Source organism: Lichenostomus cassidix, chromosome 12 (assembly GCF_008360975.1).
Source record: "Lichenostomus cassidix isolate B80296 chromosome 12, HeHo_3.0, whole genome shotgun sequence".
In the NCBI taxonomy this organism is placed as follows: domain Eukaryota; kingdom Metazoa; phylum Chordata; class Aves; order Passeriformes; family Meliphagidae; genus Lichenostomus; species Lichenostomus cassidix.
Window position 1 is genome coordinate 8,113,894 of NC_139493.1, and position 20,054 is coordinate 8,133,947.

General features: G+C 43.6%; 1 protein-coding gene across 1 annotated transcript in view; it reads right to left on the reverse strand.

Annotated features, from left to right (window-relative positions):
• Positions 1–207: 207 nt before the first annotated feature.
• LOC146431600 (uncharacterized) overlaps positions 208–20,054 on the reverse strand; it is a 162,967-nt gene continuing 143,120 nt past the window's right edge. The window contains exons 5-6 of the mRNA XM_085072424.1: positions 1,562–1,659; positions 208–413 (exon numbers count right to left, since the gene is read on the reverse strand). Coding sequence (XP_084928550.1) covers positions 327–413; positions 1,562–1,659 — 185 coding nt within the window. The 3' untranslated portion in view covers positions 208–326. The remainder of the gene's footprint in view (positions 414–1,561; positions 1,660–20,054) is intronic.

The window sequence follows — 20,054 nt, forward strand, 5'->3', positions numbered from 1 at the left end:
CCTACACACTCATACTCCTTCAGAAGCAAGTGTAAGTTAGATGAATAAGATGGTGTCTTTCCCCTGCAACATAACATGGCTTTGCATTGAAACAATCCGTTTAAAACCTCTTATTAAAAAAAAAAAAAGTCCTGGTCTTGATTATTATTCAGAGCATATTCAATGATTCAAGTAAAAAAAAAAGACATTTGCATTTAACTTCTCTTTTTATTGTGCTTTATTCCCTTCCTGCATTTCTAAGAGCTCTGCCAGTGCAAAATACAGGAACTGTCTTTCTGGCTTGGTTTTCACTTTTTAACATATCATCACCTTATAGTCAATTCACTTCAGGGTCCTTTTTCATTAACAGAAAGCACCAACATAGGGATTGCAAATGCTGAAAGGTGATGTTCATTTATGCAAAAAAGGTTGTACTGAAAATAAGGAAGCAAAAGACTGTAATTTATGGAGGTGTTTTGATTAACCCAGCAGCCAGCAGAGGTTGAGAACAGTACCAAAACAGAGGGACTGTGTGACCTGGTAACCGATCTGTAACACTCAATGGATGCTTTTAAATTCAGAAGTTTGCAATATGAGTATTGCCAGACAAATTTTTGGGGAGAACCTCTTGCAGCAGGAAGCACTTGCAGAAGCCTCTGCTGCTCACCTTAAGCCAGGTCAGGCTGCAGGTGAGCACTGAGCACTGCCCAGCACACCACCAGGAAACAGAGAGAATCTGGGAACACACAGATCCACAGGAGCAGGGTAACAGGTGGCAAGTGAAGGGAGCTCCGAGATGATGAAGTGAACTGGGTTTATGCATCCAGGATGCATAGTAAAGCAGCAGTCTTATCCCCTAGCAGTAAGCATTATACTGATGGAGTGACTTTTTGGTCAGAAGCCATCTGCTGTTTCCAGGGGTAGGAGTCTAAAAGAATTTGCAAAGCTGGCTATCAAAAAGGGAAAAGTTTTATACGGCTGTGGATGTTTTCATGATGCACCAGGCCAGCAACAACATGGAGGTATAAAATAAAACCATTTCTGAAACAAAAGCACAAGGCACCCTGCAGCTGAGGCCCCAGGGTGACAGGGAGTGACATTGGCCAGTGTCAGCTGCCCTTTGAGGTGCAGAAGGCTCCTGACCATGCAGCGGTAGCTGGACTTTCCAGCATCCCTGTTGTATCACAGTCCATTTAAATGCCACAAGAAGTGCTCAGCCATGGATGGACAGTCAGGACCAAGGCACACCCTGGAGCAATTGCCCTGACCACATGCTCAGGGCATTTATTTGTTCCTCTCCCCACTCTCTTTCCCACCTGCTCAGAATAAACAGCAACATTTAAAGGTGAAATGGAGCCTTGAAGAGCTGACAGTGTAAGGTAAAAACCCAAGTCACTGGTAAGAAGATGGGCAGCCTTTCAAATTTTCAAGCAGGTCAAGGCAGGGGCAGAGGGAGGGACAGGACAGGATGGCAGGAGCAGCCAGGACTGCTCCTCTGCTGTCACTCCTCTGGCACAAAGCAGCCAAATCCCTTCAGTTGTCAAATGTGCACTATGCTATTGTTAATGATGCTATTACTTACCATATGTTTAGCAGTATGGCTGGATTTATTCAGCTTATTCAAATGTGGGATTGAACATTTTGGTGTAGCAAGCGGCCTCAGGCTCAGGGGGGGTTGAACTGGGGGAGAAAGCAAAAGCTAATGCAGAGGAGGAAAAATGTTAGTTACTTAACAAGGTCAATAGCATAAATTCTTATTTTGTTTACTTCAGAGTGCACAGAAGCCAGTGTTTACACCCTGTTTCTGTTAATTACTTTCAGAGAAGGCTTTGAAATCATTTGCTCTCCACGTAAAATTGTGCTTTATGCTGCTAAAAAGAACTTCCAGCCATTTCACCCAGGAATGACTACAGTCTGTGAAAAGATAAACTGATTCTTTTCCATCATGGTAGATGGGGTCAAGCTGTGATATTCAAAGCCAGTGCTTGCAGGACCTGGAATATTGGCTCAGCCACTTGAAAAAGTAAAAGGTTATTGTGAAATTTAGGTTCAGATCCAGCTTTCAAACTTGTCCAAGGATTTGGGTTAACCAAAGAGAAGACTGTTAAGAGTTGGCTTGCCTGGGTTTATCTCTTAATCACAAGTGCTTCCATCAATTTCATATAAACCTGTTTTCTGTGTGTTCAAAAAGCAAGGCTTGATGATCACTGAAAGTTCTATAATGTTCCAGAAGGTGTGGAAATAAAGTCTTAGGAAAAATCATTTAAAAGATGAATAAACCCACTTCCTGTCTTACTTCCCTTTGCCTTGCTCCCATGAAACAGATACCCCAGCAGATATTCCCACCATGTATCTTACCCATATAATATATACATTGGATTCTCACCCAGTGCAACCAGTTTAATTACGAAGATCTTCCTATTACCAGAACTTATTCTGGTACTCCCACCTTAGAATACCCTGCTGATTTGGCTGCTTTCAAAATTCAGCACAGTGACCTTTTTTATACCCCTGCTAGTGCCATATTCTGGCTCTTCTTTGATATAACCAAGCACAGTTCTAAATCCATCACCAGCTCAAATTCATATTTTTATTCTGGCAGGCCTGCTGACAAGAGCTGACAGAAAGGAAACACCATCCAAAATTATCTTAAAAATCCCATTTTATTGGAAGTCCTGAATAAAACTAGTAAAACATAGAGCTGGTGTAGAATACAAATGGTACCAGCTGATTTGCAGTTTGATTGGATCATGTAGTGAAGAGGAAAGAAGCAGCAAAGTTGCAGAATAGTAACTGCAACCATATTATTTTCCAAAGTAGCAAGCAACCTTGCAAGACCTCTTCAGCTATTTAAAATCAAATATTCTTCCAGATATTAACTTATCTCAATATAAACTGTACTAGTTCAACGCCCATGAATTGCACCTTCACTGCCCATGGTTTCCAAGGAACAGATATGGCAGTAATTAGTGGGCATAAAAATTAATTCTGATGACTCAAAAGACAATCTGTGATTGTGGAAGTGACTGTGCCTGGAATAACAAGGAATACACTTTGCATTCAGAACAAGACAGGTTCTTCCTTGGATCACAACTTATGTGACACTGCCATTCAAGCCAAACAAGAGGTAGCTCCAAACCTGGCCACTGGAGGAACTACCATGTGAAACCCCATTCTTGAAGAAGTAAAAATGCTAGCTGAAATCACTGCTGCAACACCAACTCCTTGCTTGGCTTTCATGAAACTACAGAGCTCTGCCTTAGCATCCAACCTGCCCCAAGTAGCACGTTCCTGCAGTGTCTGACACAGTGCTCTTGGAGCAGGCTATATTTCTGCAGGAGCAAGGAGATGAAAATATGGCCCTCAATCCATCTAATCCTCTGTTTGCTTCTGCTGAAAGAATGTAAGAGGTCCTTACTTGCCTACTGACAAAACAGGGCACTGAACACTCATCCAGTGCAGAGTACAAATCTAAACCCATTCCAGTTACAGCACTGGAAACATGATGTCCCAACACACACTGGATAATAGAGGGGTATTTCATACCTCATTTTAGTGCATCTTCAAAACAGAAAGCCCATCAGCTTCAAAACTAAAAGGTACTTTGGCAGAGATGAGTAGCCATAAAAAAAATTTGCAACAAAAAGCGTGAACAAAACCAGCAAGTTTCTCCTGCAAACAGCATCATGTGCTCCCCGTAGATAGCACTGTAATTTACCCAAAGCATCACCAGCCTGGATGAGAGGCTCCTATTTTACAAGAACACACTACACAGGCAACCCCAAGGGGCACCTAATCAATGGATAATACAAGGATGATTCTTGCAGTGCCAGGTCTTGGTTAAAACAGAAAATGTGCCTTTTCCAGAATGGCTGCAAGGCCAAGGTGCTTTGTAGCACATACAAAACAGTAACTAACTGGATGTCCTTAATGCTATGAGCAAATACAGCTCAATCATTTGCAAAAAAACAGCTCATCAGTAGCTGCCTTCATTACTTTTACCTTTGCACACAATGCTACAGATGTGGGGTCACAAGCATGATGCCAAATAACAGAGAAGGAAAAACCTCAGCCCAGTTGTAATTCTATTTGCAACAGCAAAACCTCCTCCAGGGGACTGTGACAGGAGCTGGCAGCCTGTTTTCAGTGCCCCAGTGCTGCTGGCACTGCTGCCACACCACTCCTGGGCCAGGCAGGGTCAGTCCCTGCTGTGCAGCCCAGCCTGTGACCACACCACTGCCCACATTGCTCCAAGCACAGCCCCCCTTCCATTACAGCTGGGGTGTAAAGGATCAACGGCACAAAAAAAAACCTCAGGCCAAGGCTATCAAAATAAGCAGAGAAAAAGAAAACTTCCGGTCATACAGAACATGGAAAGTACAATGCTACATGTAAAAAGAAATTTTGACAAGACATTTCCTTTAGGTCAAGATCTAGGGCCTGGCTTAGTGAAGTAAAAGCCACAAGGAAAGAACAGTAACAGATGCAAAAGCATCTGGGACTGAAAAGGAAAAAAAAGTAAGAAAAAAAAAATATTTCAGCCCTTAAAGTAGAAACTTAATAGTAGCAGGCTGTTCTTTAGCACAAATACTGCTTTGATCTGTCATAGCTCTGCCTACGGGTGTGCTATCTCAGGCATTTCAAAGAAATCTCTTATCATTGTGTACCTGCCTCAGAGAAATCATACCACTGAAGGAACAAAAAGGTTGATTGTTATTTTAATTGAATTTGTTTTCAATTTATTTTCAAGCTGTCTGGGGGAAACCTTTTACACATGCATTGTTTGATTTGTTTTTAACTTTGGTTCCATTATCCTAATAATGAAGCTTTTAAGGCATTTTAAGAAGCCTGTTTGTCCAAAAAGTTACTCGCATTGATCAGATCAATACCTACGTAAGCGCCTGAAAGCAGAAAATAATTATGGATTTAAAAAAGCCAGCATTATTTTACAGAACTTGGGTTTTGTTGTGAATTCAGACGCTCAGCATGAACCGCTGGCTTGATCTCTGCCAACACACACATCCATGAGCTAATGTGCCAGGGGATTATTTTCCAGCATCCCTTAATGCACGCTACCTGCATGTGGTCTTTTTCTCAAAGGTGCTGAACACTTCCAGCTCATGCTGCTCCCAGTGTTAAGCTCCAGGCCAAACCAGGACAGAAGGAATCCTTGAATGAGATTAACAGTAAAGCCAGGATTTGTGCTACAATAGGTTAATTAGTTTTCCAGGTAGTTAGCTATTAGTTCTTTTCAATTTTATAACAAACCAGAGTGGCAGTAGCTGTCAGGCAGCTCTGCCCTTCTTCTGCAGCTCCCACTGACACCATGGGCTTTGGGATGAGGCCCTGAACTGCACCAGCTCTTCTTCCCACACAAGCCCCTTATGCTGCCCTGAGAGCATAAAAGGATCCTGTAATCCCCTGCTCAGGGCAGCAGCATCCTCCCCACTGCCCTTCACACTCCAGCCTGTGGATCTGCACTCTGCCATCCTGGACCTCTTTGCAAACCCACGAGCCCAGCTGGAGCTGTGGTGTGATGGCAGCTCCCACTGCCCACCTCCCTACCACCCTAATGTATCAATCAGGCAAAACACCCTATTGCACAACAAATTGAGAGGGTTTTGTGTTAAGACAAAAAGGTTTTAAAGTTACCTTTTCAGTTGTGAGCTTTCTTCTCCAAGAGACACATGCTTCAATTTGTAATGATTTTCGGAGTCTTTTAACACTTAGAACTAGTTTTCATTAATAATGAAGGAGTCGCAGCCAATCTTCTAATGATCCCTTCCTTTAGTGCAGCTTTATCTCAGTTAATAGCTGAGTTTGCCTGTGCTGCTTGATGCAACAGCAGTGGCTTATCCCAAGCACTTACATTTACTTTTTACATTTATGAATGAAATTCATTATTTCTTTTCCACGGTAGTAAAACAGTGGGGTGGCATTAGACAGTCAGGCCTCATTTTATGTTATTATTCCAGTGGAGATCTATTAATTTTTCTGAATACGAAATTTCTTGAAGAGCAGAAATGAAAGGACAAAAAAGACTTGTAATGAGTTGTTTCTGTCACTTTCTTCCCTTTTGTCTAGCCCCAAAAAGGAAACAAACTGTCAGCACCATTAATTTTTAAAATGCCATTTTAAAATTAAATATTGAGCTAGGTTTTTAAATGACAGGACAGTTTTAAAAATTAAAGCCCTAGAACTAGACTAAGTACCTTTTCAGAGTACGGAATATTTATTTTTGGCCACTAAAACTATGGCTGCTCATTCCACCTACCCAATTTTTCATTTTTACTACAGATCCAAAACATCTGCTATTTACTCAGCTCTATCTTCACCTAGAGCAGCAAACCAGAAGTTTTAATAATCTGAAGAGGAATGTATTTAATGTAAGGTCCTTAGGGAAGGACCTAGCCATTAGTCACATGTTTGTTCAGCATAAAGTTCAGGTCTCAGTTCCCTGTGAGCTCACATTGCAGTGTGTGTAAGGAGAACCCCTTATGGCTGTGGGATTCATCAAACAGGCTGTGCACTGAAGCAGGGATGCTAATGTGGGGACCCCAGGACAAATTTAAACCCAGGGAGTGACCACAGTTCATGTTTTGCATGCAGTGGGATGGGTGAAAGCCACAGCTGCCTGCCTGGCTCCCAGGGCAGGTCTCACATGTCTGCCCTGGGTATGGTACATGAAAAACAGCTCCAGCCTCAGTTGTTAAAGGTTCTTCATATCTCCTCATGAAAGCAGCAAGCTGAGGGGTGCTACTACTGTGTCCTTAGCTTGCACCACCCCTGTCTGTATCAAGGAGCACGTTGCTGTTCAGGCAGTCCCACTGAGACAGATAAACTCCTCAAGAAGTATTAGATATGCAGGAGGGAGCAGCTTGGCCCAGAGTAAACACCACTGTCACAAGTGAGCCTTTTGAAGAGGAAACTCTATCAGAGAGTAACTCCATCACCCAGCACCTGCTCTGTGCCAGCCTGTTCCTGGCAAGGCAAGTCTCTGCTGGGGTGTCAGTGGGGCTGGTGACAGCACCAGGCAGGGGATGGAGCCCTGCCATCCTCACACACACCTGGGGCACAGGGCTGTGCACTGCAGCTCTCTGGGGACCTGATCCTACACCCCAAGGCATTGGTGGATCCCAGACCGAGGGCCTGGCCAGCCACAACAGCCACGGATAGCCAGGAGCTCTGGCACTTATTCCACTGGGTAGTGTCCGTGCTCCTCCAGCTGGAAAACCTTCACAACTCCACTCCTCCCTCACTGTTAGCAGCCAACAAAGCAGGAGGGACATGCACTGGAGCAGGAGGGAGCAGCACAGCTGCATGCCAGCCTCCCCACTGTCCTCATGGACTGCTGATTTAGATGCCACCACATTGCCCTCCCACTTCAGCTTTAATTTCTGTTCCCTGCCGCTCTCAGTAGTGAACAATGATGCATTACAATTTTCAGGTGCCTAAGGCTCACAGAGCTTTCTCGATATAATCAGCAGAAAAGAAGGATTTTGCATCGAAAGCCAGTGCCAACATCCCTGCAGTGATAACCATCCCTGTATAATTAAAATGAACATTTCACAAAATGTCATCTCTTAGCAGCATATTTTAGATTAAAAAAAAAAATAAAAAAACATTTCCAAGATCAAAAGAAGAGAATTATAATTGGGAAAGGGTGGAGGTGGGGGAGGACAGTGTGACAGCCCCAAGAAGTATTACTATTATTATGAGGAAAAGTTTGCTAAAATGCCAACTGCTCGCCCACAGTCAAAGGAAGCACCAGTTTACTTGTTAATCGCCTTAATTAATTAACTGGCATTGTCCTGGATTTCCTGAAGCTGGGCTTACTGTGGGAATCAATTTTAAAGAGCTTCCAGAAAGAAAATTTAAATTTCTGCTTAAAGACTTTACAGATTAGTAAACAAGAGCCTGCTTCCAAACCATTTGGACAAAACCACAGCCATGATTTATGGAGACAAAGTCTTTTTTCCCATAGAGTCTGTTGTGATCAGCTATATTGACCTACTGCACAGCACAAACTTGCCTGAATTAATCCCTCTTTGAACTACAGCAGCTCTTTTAGAAAAACACCCCATCCTGATTATAAAACTGGCAGTGAATCAGAAGTCAGTGTCATCAGGGTGTGCTGTACCAGGAGCTCCTACTGAAAGCCCTGCTCCTTTCCACCACTGATCTGTGCAGTTCCATACTCCACCCACCGCTGGCCTTCCCTTCTGCTGTAACAAGGGCAATTTGGCAAGCCCTTGTTCCCTGTACAAGAACTTACAGATGGTGAGTGAGTTTTCATTACTAGGGCTGTGATCTTCCAGACTTTCTCAATTAAATGGGAATGAAAACAGGCCATGAGCTTCCTCCTGGTCCTCTGAGGCTATTCCAGTTCTTATCATGCTTTTCAAGCTCAGGATGTAGTTGCACCCAGTGACAGATATTAGGGCAACAGCATCTTCCTGAGTCCTTGCACACAATTATCTGCTCTGTAACTTCTGACCACAACACTGCATTAGACTTTCTCCCAGCCCACAGATTATCCAACTCGTGCTCTAAATATTACTTTAATCACTGTTTCCAGGGCTAGCAATTCTCACTCTATAAACCTGACTAGTGATCCCTCTTTGGCTGTGGAAAAACAGATCCTAAGGTTATCTGTTACATGAAACAGCAACTAAGAAAACACACACACAAGAGTTTCCACATATTGAACTCAAGTTTTCTCTTCCTCAGTTCACCAGAGCCCTTTCCTGGAGTTCTACAGAGGACTCTGCTGTGGGATATTACTCACCTTACTGCAGGCTTAACCCATCGAGGCCCAGAATGCAAAATCACCTTTAGTGACCAATGGAGAGAAAAAGGTGTGTTTAGGATTCATTCCATTTCACCTCTCTTACACGTCTATTTTTTGGATGATAAATGACATGTCCAAAGTACCAGTTTCCTTTCACTGACTGTAGTAGAAACTACATGTGTCCAAACTAAGATAAACACATCTACATCAGGTTAGGTGAGCCTCAGCCTTTGAGTCTAAATAAAACACTGCAGATAAAAAAAAAAAGATAATATGCATGACCTTATTAAAGTGTTCCAGTAGTAAAACACCCATCACATAAATATGGAAGTGCATACTTCTTTAAATAATGTATTTTAAGTGCTAATTTTGATGTCAGATTCTGCTCTTGCATGCCTCTAACAAGACAAGAGGGAGCAAGGAGTTCTCCCAGCTCAGCCCATGTAAAGAATAGCTGGGTGGAATCTGCCCTGCCCAAGAAGAGGCACACAGAGATGGCTTTTGTTCTGCAACAGGGTCAGCAGCACAAAATGGGGTGGAGAAAGTATCCCTCTACCTGTATATTAACATCACAGTCATTTTTTGCCTAGAGGGGCAGGAGAAGATCACAGCCTAGCAACATTTCTCTGTTTTGTGGAATGGCTCATTTAGCAATGACAAAATTTTCCTTGAGAAAACTATATTCTGTGGAGGAAGTGCTCAACAAATCTTCAAAAAGTTGTAAAGAGAAAGCTGAATGGAAGGCACACACAGCCATTTTTCATCTGTTTTTCCTAATGTGCAAATACAACAGTTCCCCACTCCTCCTGGCAGGAGGAGAGGAGCAACTAATGGAGCAATGCTGATCTCCTAAAAACAGAGAACATCTCAGAAAAATGAAATGGAAGAGGTGTGCTGCAGCCTGCCTGCCATGCTGATGGATTACACCAGGCATTTGGGTGCTTACCCTGCCAGGCAGCTACAGGAACTGCAAAGGCAGTGGTGAGAGCTGCTGTGAGGGAGAGGTAGAATTTGCATAAATTCATGTATGTCTCAGCCCCTGAACATGCACTTCCTTGTAGGACTGAGAGCAAGAGTCGTCCAGGTAGTGGTGTCAGGTTTGGTGACATGTGTCTTCTGACATTGAATAGGGGCATTTACATAAGGAAAAAAGTGTTGGAGCTTCTGTTGCATTGCTCATCAGCTGCAGAGAAATTTGGTGAGACCTGAGGAGGGACAACAGACACAGTGGGAAATGGAGAGAAGGGAAGAAGGAAATGGCCAGTAGAGGGTTGGTCTATATTTTAAATCAGCTTGTCATACAACTGCTTCACTCACCTTAGAAAAGACTCCTTTCTTAGCACAGCTCTGCTACACTTGTCTGACTGTGACATCCTCTCGAGGAACCTCTCTAAGCTGGAGCTGGTCTCATGGCAGTGGGGAGAACCTGGAACATGGCATTATGGATGGAGGGCAGGGGCTGTGTGCTGCCAGGGGCTACCAATGCACTGGCAGTGGGGCAAGGCTGTGAAACACTGTACTACTACATGGTGTCCTTGGCCCATCTGGAGCTGCAGCAGTCCTGGAAGAGCTGGACAGGCTTCAATTTGCACCCACCCAACCTCACAGCAACCTCAACCCCCAAGCAGACACACTGGAGCTTATCTACCGTGGCCACTTCTCTGAATATCCAGCATTGGCCATTTCCAGAAGAAAACCTTCCCATTCACTTTTTGAAAGATGTGTCTGAAGCTGTTCAGTGAATCCTGTATTACAGGGGACATTTTTGATAATCCCTAGCAGTCACAATTCAGTACCTGTCACTCAACCAGGTGACCAATGGGAAGCCAGAAAAGGAGCTTAAGAGGCAGAAGGGAAAGAAAAACAAGGGGGACTGACAGATGTCAGGTAAATCCTGGGATCCCTGGCAGAAATATCAAAGCAGCCCACACCCAGAGTGCACTTAGGAAGGATACATCTGCATAGATTGAAACAGAAAAGTTCGTTTTTTGCTGTAGGAAATCAAGTTGCACTGATGGGTGCTGGTTAAACTGTCCCCAGTCAGTGCATAAGACACACCATGAGCAGTTCCCACCCTCTCTCCACTCTGAGTTATCTCCACCTTTTCTGGGGACAGGAAAGGCACACAGAGACCTTCTTCACCACTGAAAGCTCTTCCACTCATAACTGAGCTTTTGGGCCAGATGACACCTGAATAATGCTGCACAGAAGAGTAAATTGCTACTGGACAATTAGCAGAGCAGCCCAGCATTATGGGGCTTTGCTTGACTTCATCTCCCACAATATGAAAATTCACCTGACAATTTGGTCTTCTTCTGCAAAAATACTCCAGTACCGACACAGAGGCACGGATAAGTCATGTACTGGCCCATTGCCCAGCTTAGTGCTTGGCTTGGCTTCAGCAGTTCAGCTGACACACACATCTTTCTTTCATTTCCTTTCCCCAGCCCTCCATTTCCCCAGAGTCCCTTCTCCTCCTGCCCCACCACTTTCCATCACCACTCATCCCTGAGCACACACTCTCCATTCACAGGCAGGGCTGCTTGTAATGCCCTTCTCTGCTCACACAGGCCTCTGTTCTGTGCCTTATTCTGCAATTTATTACACAAAAAGAGTCAAATTAAAATCAATACAACTATTGAGTAGAATACACCAGACCGGACTGAAAAAGAGCAAAACTGCCCAGAGAGGAAAGTGGGAGATGATCTTGTCATGTCACATCCAGCTTTTCCACACAGCCATGTGCTGCCTGTGCAGCAGCAGCCCAGCCCATTAGACACACTCAGCCCTTCTCTCACCTCTTTAGACACCAGTCATTGATAATCTGTGCAATTAGTGTAAGGCTTACAGTTGGACTCAATGATCTTAAAGGTCTTTTCCAACCTAAATGATTCTATGATTAATCCTGCCTGTCAGTAAAGCTACAGCATCTCTGCACACTGCAATACCCTACAACAGCTGAATATATTGCATAAGAGCAAGAATCTTCTTAATGGATTTCTGCAGCAAGAGTGGAAAATGGGGGTGTTCCCAGCTACATATATCCTAGTGAGAGGTAATGAACGGCACACCCATAGCATTTTGCTAATAACCTCAAATAGAGTGAAGAGTTCAGCTGGGAGGGGAGAATTTTTTTTTCTGGTAAAAGTTTGATGAGCTTTCAGAATCAAATATTTCAGAGCTTGCTCATTGCTAATTAAGGGTTAGTATACTAAATTAGCAGTAAATTAACATTCATTTCTCTGCTAGTACACTAGAGCTGCAGGAAATTACCCAAATTATTCAGGTAGTGACATTCATCACTGGGTGGAATTACTGTAGCTTAAACAAGATTTAGTGCTACTCTGTAGCTAATATTCACAGCTGCAGGAAAAGAGAGGCAGGCTCCCTCATTCACAGCAATTTTGACAGCAGAGGTGCCAAGATAGGGGAGAATGTTCATCTGAGCTGTTGATTATTGAGGTAAGAGGACAGAACAGGCCATGCTTTGCTGAGAGATCACTGCATGCTTGGAGTGCAAATGGCAAGGTGGCACCTGGCTGGTGGCTGCAAGTGACCAAGTGCTGCTGTAAAATGAAAATATCACCCTAAAAATATCTTTGTGCAGTTGCTGGGGATAATTGATGCTGGTGCAGCATTACTTCAAACCACTCGTAAAGCTCCATCTGTAGCTGCAGCTCTATAGACATTTCATAATTATGTTTAATATTGCAATCCCCTATTTCTAGGGAGGATTTGAAGATCTCGGCGCATTTGTCTAAGTGATGAGCATTTTATCTAGGGCTTAGGAGCTTTCCTTCCTCCCTGGGGAATAGTTGGCTCTGGAAGCTGCTGACTGCCTTCAGAGCCCTCCCTCACCTCTTTTTAGGTCAAACACAACTCAACCACAGCAGACTGAAGAAACCAGACAAGTTTTGATGGTCTAGGTAAGAGGTAGTGAGCATCTTACTGGAACCATGTGCCCAAATCCAAGGCAATCTTTCCTGATACACTCATCTCCAAAGAAAAGAGTACACTTGATGTGCTGAAGCTTGGAGCTTGCTGTATTCCCAGGCCAGGTGGCTCCCAATCACTTTTGCATCATGAAGAATGTAAAACATGCACACTGGGGCTTTCCTAGGCACTCTGTTGCTTTGGGCAGGCAGCATGAAAGGTGTGCAGACAGGGAAAGTCCTCTTGGGAAGGACAAGGATGGCTTGTTCCCTAGTGCAAGTCAGCCAGAGGGAAGGAACCAGAGTGCCTGAGAGAGAAGGAAGAAAGGGGAAGAGCCAAAGGGGAAGAGGGAGACTAAGAACCAAGCACTGCTGCTCTCTCATTCTCTAAAACTGTATGTCAAGAACTAAACACCCTTAATACTTGAGAAGAAACTCCTCAGGATACCATTTTACCCTTGACTATTAAGAACAGGGCCACTTTGTAGAATGTATATGCCTGAATAGACACAGTTACATAGAAAACAGGACATGTCCCTTTTGATCACAAAGAAGTCCACGTGCTGTCTGAAGCCTTGTGCAGAATGGCAGCAGGGGTCTTCACACTCTATTTTTAAATTTTCCAGCACTCAGACTATGGGAATGAGCTGTTGCCCCCTGCAAATAAAGGCCCAATCTAAAGCAAGCATGCTTTTAAGCTCACGGATGGAGATTTCAGATGCCACCACTATTAATTTTCACTCTTCTGGCTCTGTTCCTTGTCTGCTGCTGGCAATCACAGTGGGATCAAGAATGAGTCTCAAAACAGGAGGAAAAGACAGTTGTCTAGTTGTGCTTTTTACATTCTCTCCCAAGCAGCTCAAAGCAGAGATGATAATGCATATCTTAATTAACTAAGGCCCTCCACAAACTGCCTGGGGCAGGTTTTAATAGATACTGGCTTCTAGCTGGACAACTGGCAAGTAGACTTTTACTGCCTGGAAATAAAGGCATTGCAAAAACCCAGTAAGTTAAATCAATGTTCTGTTAATTCATTTTTAAAGTCTCACAGGAACATTGTGCTCTTTGTCCAAAAATGTTCCAGAGCTTTAACAGCTGCACTGCTAGCATGGGAAGCAGAACAACAGGGTCTTTAGATGTCAGTGTGTGCAGGGACACTGCTCTCTTCTGCTTAAAATCCACCAGGTTTCATACAAAGCTGGTATTAGCCCACTTTTGTCATCCAGCTTGCCCTTGAGATGATCACCATACTGCTGTTCTAGGAAGAGCTAGAGCTATAATTTCTGTCCTAGGAAGAAGCAAATCTCTCATCTGTGGGGCAGGGACAACCCCCCAAGAGATTTTTCCCCCTTCCTTATCCTTCACGGCACAGGGTCCCCACATATGTGCCCTGATGTTAAGCAGTGGAGGAGGAACAAATCCACTGTCACCACTTTTCAGCCACTCCTGGGGGAGAATAATAGAGGAATCTATTTACTTGCTTCTTTGTGACCTGCAGTGGAGAATGAGTTTTGCACAGTGCTCTCAGGAGGAGCAGCTGCTGCCTCCTCTCCCAAAGGGATGAAGTTTGCTCTCCAGGCAATGTGGAGAGGATAGTATGGGAACTGAAGTCCTCTAGATCTTTTTTTAGGGACAGGACTGTTTCTCTCATTAGCCATAGCCTCATCTGAGCCCCTCAGTATCAGCTGTCTCACAAAGCCCTTCCTGCAGAACCTCATTACAGAGAGCTTGACTGGAAAACAGCACTTCCAAATGTCAGTGACTGTTGAAAGGAACATGGGATGAAATCTGAGACTACAGGAACAACAGATGAACAGAGAAACCCAGATGTGTTATTTGGTACTGAAGCTGCATTATGATGCCATGAGGGGCAGGGAAGCCTGCAGCCCACAGCACTGGGGGTTCGTGGGGGGTGACTGTACCCCAGCCTGGCCCCATGCACAGCCCCATCCTCGGGAGCAGCAGGAACCAGCTCTCCCCAAATTTAGTGCCACTGCTCCCCAGCAGCTCACAAAGCCCTTTTATGGGACTGGAGGTTCACAGTACCCATTCTGGAGAGAACTGAGGCTGCTGCAGTGACTTCCCTAAGCTCACCCAGGAGGCCTGAGCAGAGCCAAGAGCAGACACAGGACTCCTGCATGCCAAGTTACCAGCTCTACATTATGCTTGTAGGACAGTTTAGCCTAAAGTGCCTCAGAGCACAATTTTTGGGCACAGAGTAGGAAGTGCACAGAGCAGAGCATCTGTGCCGGCGCTGTACCCCAGGCACAGCCTGCTCTCACTTTGTCCATCCATCTGTACCCTCCCCTTTTCCCAAAGGGCTCTCCCCAACCAAACCCCAACGTACATTTGAAGGATTTCCATCCTGTGGATATTTCATGTGTGTTTTTAACTTTCTACATTTTCAAAAGAAAACCAAAAAAAGCAATGAATTTCCTGCAATAGCAAAGAATGTATGCTGCGACATTGGAAAACATGCAGCATGTGATTAACAAAAGCTGTAGAACTGGTCTGTTACAGGAACAAAGTCAAAGTGCCAATTTTTTAATGCTGTTTACCAAATCAAACAGGCATTCTGCAGCCCACCTGTTCCTACTGCCTCTGACTTCATGATAGCCATTTTCTGAAGCCAGAGAAATAATTACTGGACCAGTTTATTGATGGCAGCTGGTTTGGAGTGAAAAAGTCCAAAACATGCAATAATTAAAGACTGTAAGGGATGCAAGCTATTAAGAGGACAAAGAAAGCAAAATAAATCTATCCAGAATGAGCAAATGGACACCTTCTACAGGAAGCCAAAACCTCTCCTCCAAGCTGATGTACTCACAGTCAGCTCACAGGGAAGTCCAAAAAGGCAGGGTGATGGGAAATCACAATAATCTAAACTTCTGCAGTTATTTTGTTTTATCCAGGAATTATTACACAATCCTTGTCCCTAACAGAAAATTCAAAGTTCTGGAGTGAAGCAACAGCCTAGAGACCAACCTGTGCCAGCTGCTTCAAAAGGCCCTGTAAAATCTCATAAAGGAGAATTGTACCCCAGTAGGCCTGAGGGATAAGCTGTGTTTAGCATATGGCCCAAAGTGCAAAGGATGAGTCTGCATCCCACCCAACTGCAGATGATATTGCTAATCATACAAACGATGCCAATCTGTCAGTCTCAATATCCTACCTTGTGGCAATGAGTCCCAGAGGCTAATTAAAACTTAGGTTAAAAGTGCTTCCTATTAAAGCTGTTCAATGCATTGACTTCAAATTTAATTTTATGTTTCTCTTTCTTATCCAAAAGAGGAAAATGTATTGGTGTTTTATTTATATCCATCACAGCCTGTCTCTCAATGGCACTTCCCATGTATTGTTCTCCCTAAAATAAACAGACCTAACCTTTGCAGTCTCTGCTGCATGCAAATCTTCCCTCTAAAGTATTTTCTATGCTTCTGATTAGGTTTGTTGCCCTTCACTGAACCTCTTCTATTTCCTGCTCTATCATTTTTTAATTAGGGTAACCAAACCAAACACGCTTCTCAAGGTGAGGCCACATCACCATCTCTAGAACAGCACTGTCATATTTTCAGTGTTGTCCTCTATTCAAGAAATTAATGTCATGCCATTTCATATTTATGCTTTCCTGATCACTGCTCAGACCTCAGCAGATGTTTTCCATTGAGCTATTTGAGATATTTTTTTGTTTTGAAGCTCACCCCATTAGACAGTCAACCGTTCCATCCAATTAATAGTAACATCCTTTTACTCACATTGCATTTTATTATCAGTATTTTGATTAATAAAGCTCTGGTAAATTCAAAGGAAATTCTTAGTCACATTTAGATTTGATTAAGTTTTGGAGCATCAAATTTCAGCAATTTGCTACTTACTGTCTTTTTCAAATTATCATAAAATACTAAGTACAGGCTCAAGGGGTGCCTGCCATCCAAATGTCTGTACATGTAATTACTGAAGCTCTCCACAGAGACATGATTTTCAAAGAAAATATTTATCATAACATAAATAAAAGCCTAATTTATTTTTAAAGCATTTTCAAAGCTCAAACCTCAACTTTCTGCACCTGCACTGGAAGTCTACAAAGAGGGAAGTAGCAAAGTGGCCTCTGTTACTTCCCAGTATGCATTCACATGCACATCACCAAGCCAAACAAACCCTCCTCCCCTGGCTGCTGTAACACAATTTTCAAGAAAGGTGAACATGACAGTCTTCAAAGGGATTTTAAACAAAACAATGTCAGTAAAGGTTTCACCACCCTATGTACCACACACTTCTATAGCCTGTAAAAAGAAATACCCCTCTCAGTGAAATTCAGACCACATAAGGTTTTTGAATTCAGAATGTCTTTTTATAATGATATATTCATGCTCACTGCCATCCATCAGAAACTTTCTATAGAGTGGATGCTTTGCTTATCTGTAAAAAAAAAAAAAAAGCTGAATTACTTTAGAGGGAATCAAGTTTCTGAACATCTACAGGGGGAAGAAGAGACTTGAAGGGAATCTTCAGTAGTTTCTCATCTAGATGGATGTCCCTTCCCAAGGATTTCACCATAGAACGGTTTGGGTTGGAAGGGAGCTTAAAGAGCACCTAGTTCCAAACTAGGTGATGGGACTATGCCATGGGCAGGGACACCTTTCACCTATCTGGTCTGGTCTTGAACACTTCCAGGGATGGGCATGCACACTTTCTCTGAGCAATCTGTGCCAATGCCTTGCCACTCTCACAGTAAAGAACTCCCCAATGTCTAATATAAACCTACTCTCAGTTTAGCTCACCTTCCTCTTGTCCTATCACTACACATCCTTGTAAGAAGTCCCTCTCCATTGTATCAGAGCCCCTTTGGGTACTGGAAGGTGCTATAAAATCTTCCCAAAACCTTCTCTTCTCCAGGCTGAACAACACCAGCTCTCTCAGCCTGCCTTTTAGGAGAGGTAGAGCCAACAAGAATATTAAATAGCAGTGGTCCATATACTGACCTCCAAGGAATTCCATTTGTCACTGGTCTCCACTTGGGTATCAAGCCAGTGACCAAAAACATGGAAGTAAATATATACACCTCTTCCTCCTAGAGAAATATTCCCAAGTTCTTGGCAGCAGCCTCCTGCAGGAGGCATCTTGCTGTTCAGACAGCTGGAGAGCTCACCACAAATCACCACTTAGAGCTGTGGTTGTTGGCAATGGCTTCTGGGATATTATTAATTACAGGAATTGATTTTTTTAAAAAAATTTCCCAGCATATGACATACTAAGTTGTCACAAGTTACTTTTTTCTAATGAGAACTTCTGTATCTTATCTAAGAGTCCAAGAGCATAGCTGGGTGTTATTTGAAAAAGCTGTGTTTCTGCTGGAAAAAAAAAATGTCATCACATTTTCCAGGGATAAGTTTTCTAGAAAGGAAAAACAGCAACTTTCTTTTTAGGACAAAAGCAATAGTTTCTACCTCAGCTAAAGAATCCCATCTGCTGCAAGCTCTGAGTCATCGGCTTATTAGCAAAATTGTCTGAACGAAGCATAAATTTGATTTGCTCAGAAACCAAATCTGCACTTAGACAAAAATCACAGTCTGCCACTTGCCTATAAATCAGGCTCCTTCCCTGTCCTCAGTTCCTTCCCACAGATGAAGGGTGGCACCTGCTGCTGGACAGACACTCTCCCAAACTCCTGCAGTACTTTCCCTTTATCCAGGAGGCTTTTGGCCAGGGCCAGTCCCCAAAGGCTGGTGCTTCCCTCCCCGACAGGCAGCCCTTCCACACACTGGCATTTCTGGCTTATGCTGCAATTCCTTTTTGGCCATATGTACAGAGACACCCCTTTTGTTTTTCTTTTTCCTCACTCTGCCTCTCTGTCTTCTGAACACAATACACTGTCAGAACCCCACATTGGTTTTTTCACAGCTCTCACTCCTCAGCAGCTAAGTCCCTGTTTCCCTTTCAATGGTGCATTTCTCCTCTGCTTTACACAAAGCCATCCATTACCAGTCATGTGACCAGCACGGTGCACTTTTGGGGTCAGGTGTGAGATTGTAAGTTTGCTGGGGTTAATTTCTGAGCTGGTTTTCTGCTGTTACTTAGACATACACTCTTAGTAAATCATCAGAACTAATGGGGGAGGGAGTCCAAGGAGGACAATGGAGGCACAATTTACAGACGATGTTCATAGCTCTTTTTTCTTTCCTCCATCCAAGCCTGTCATGTGGGGAGGCAGCACATCCTGATCTCTACCAACGCAAGATCAAAGCTTTCCAGGTCTGTCAGAACTCTGAGCCTGTCGCTATCCCTATTTACACATGTTTATTTTTATTATTGTTACCATTAATAGTAATTCGTCTTGACAGTTGCCGAGCAGCCACATGGGTAAGGACCTTATCCCACTAAATGCTGTAGAAATGCTAACCAAAATGACAAGAGCTTACAGCCTTAGGACAGGCTTGCAACAGAGAAGCTGTTTAAATGCTGGCCTTCATTCAGGCTGATTTGGCGTAGGCAGAGCCGCGCTGCACAGGCTGGCTCATCACAGGGGTTTAGGGCCTCACTTCTGTTACATTGAGACAGAATTAGGCACCCAGTCCCTGTGTACCTCATTTTCACCAGCAGTCAAATTATTGGACTGTTGGGTCGCTCATGACAAGCTGCTCCAGGAACTTGATTGCTCAGTTCATCAGTCACCCCACTCCCCCACAAGCAGCGAAGTGCTCTAGTACCTGAGGGGAGCTTGTTTCATTTTGACAGAGTAATTCCCAAGGTGTGAGATGCCAGGAGCACAAAATCATCATGCTTACAAACGTAGAGGCTCACTTCCAACCACTTCTGTGATAAACAGCACCAAAGGAGACATGTGCCAACTGCAGTTGGAGTTTTATGGTTGTTCCTTTAGCACCTCTTCGGATTTTGTTTAGTTCACTTCTGCAACAACAGCTGGGAGTAGTATTTCCTTCAAATTACAGAAAGATTTAGTGTTATCTTAATGTGTGATACAAGTGTAGCCTGAATTATATTTAGGAGGAAGTACAATATGTGCTAATGAATAATAAAGACTGTCTACAAGGGTATTAGCCTGTCTCTGGCTGCTCCTGCTGCTTCAGCCAGTTCTCACCCTCTTAATAGTGCTAGCAAGTCACAATGGCTCTGCCACTCAACAGCCTACTCTCAAGGGACCATACTGGAAACATTCTCCATTTTCTAAGGTTTCAGCTGGAAAGAGGCTCCTATTTCTAAACATAAAAGTTGAGCTGGAAAACAGACTTTCCTTTCTGGTGAAGATGCCCTGCAGGATTGCAAAACCAACACCTGTAAACCAGGGCTGTCCAAATCCACCACAGGAAAACTGACAAGCACAGAAAGAGCTC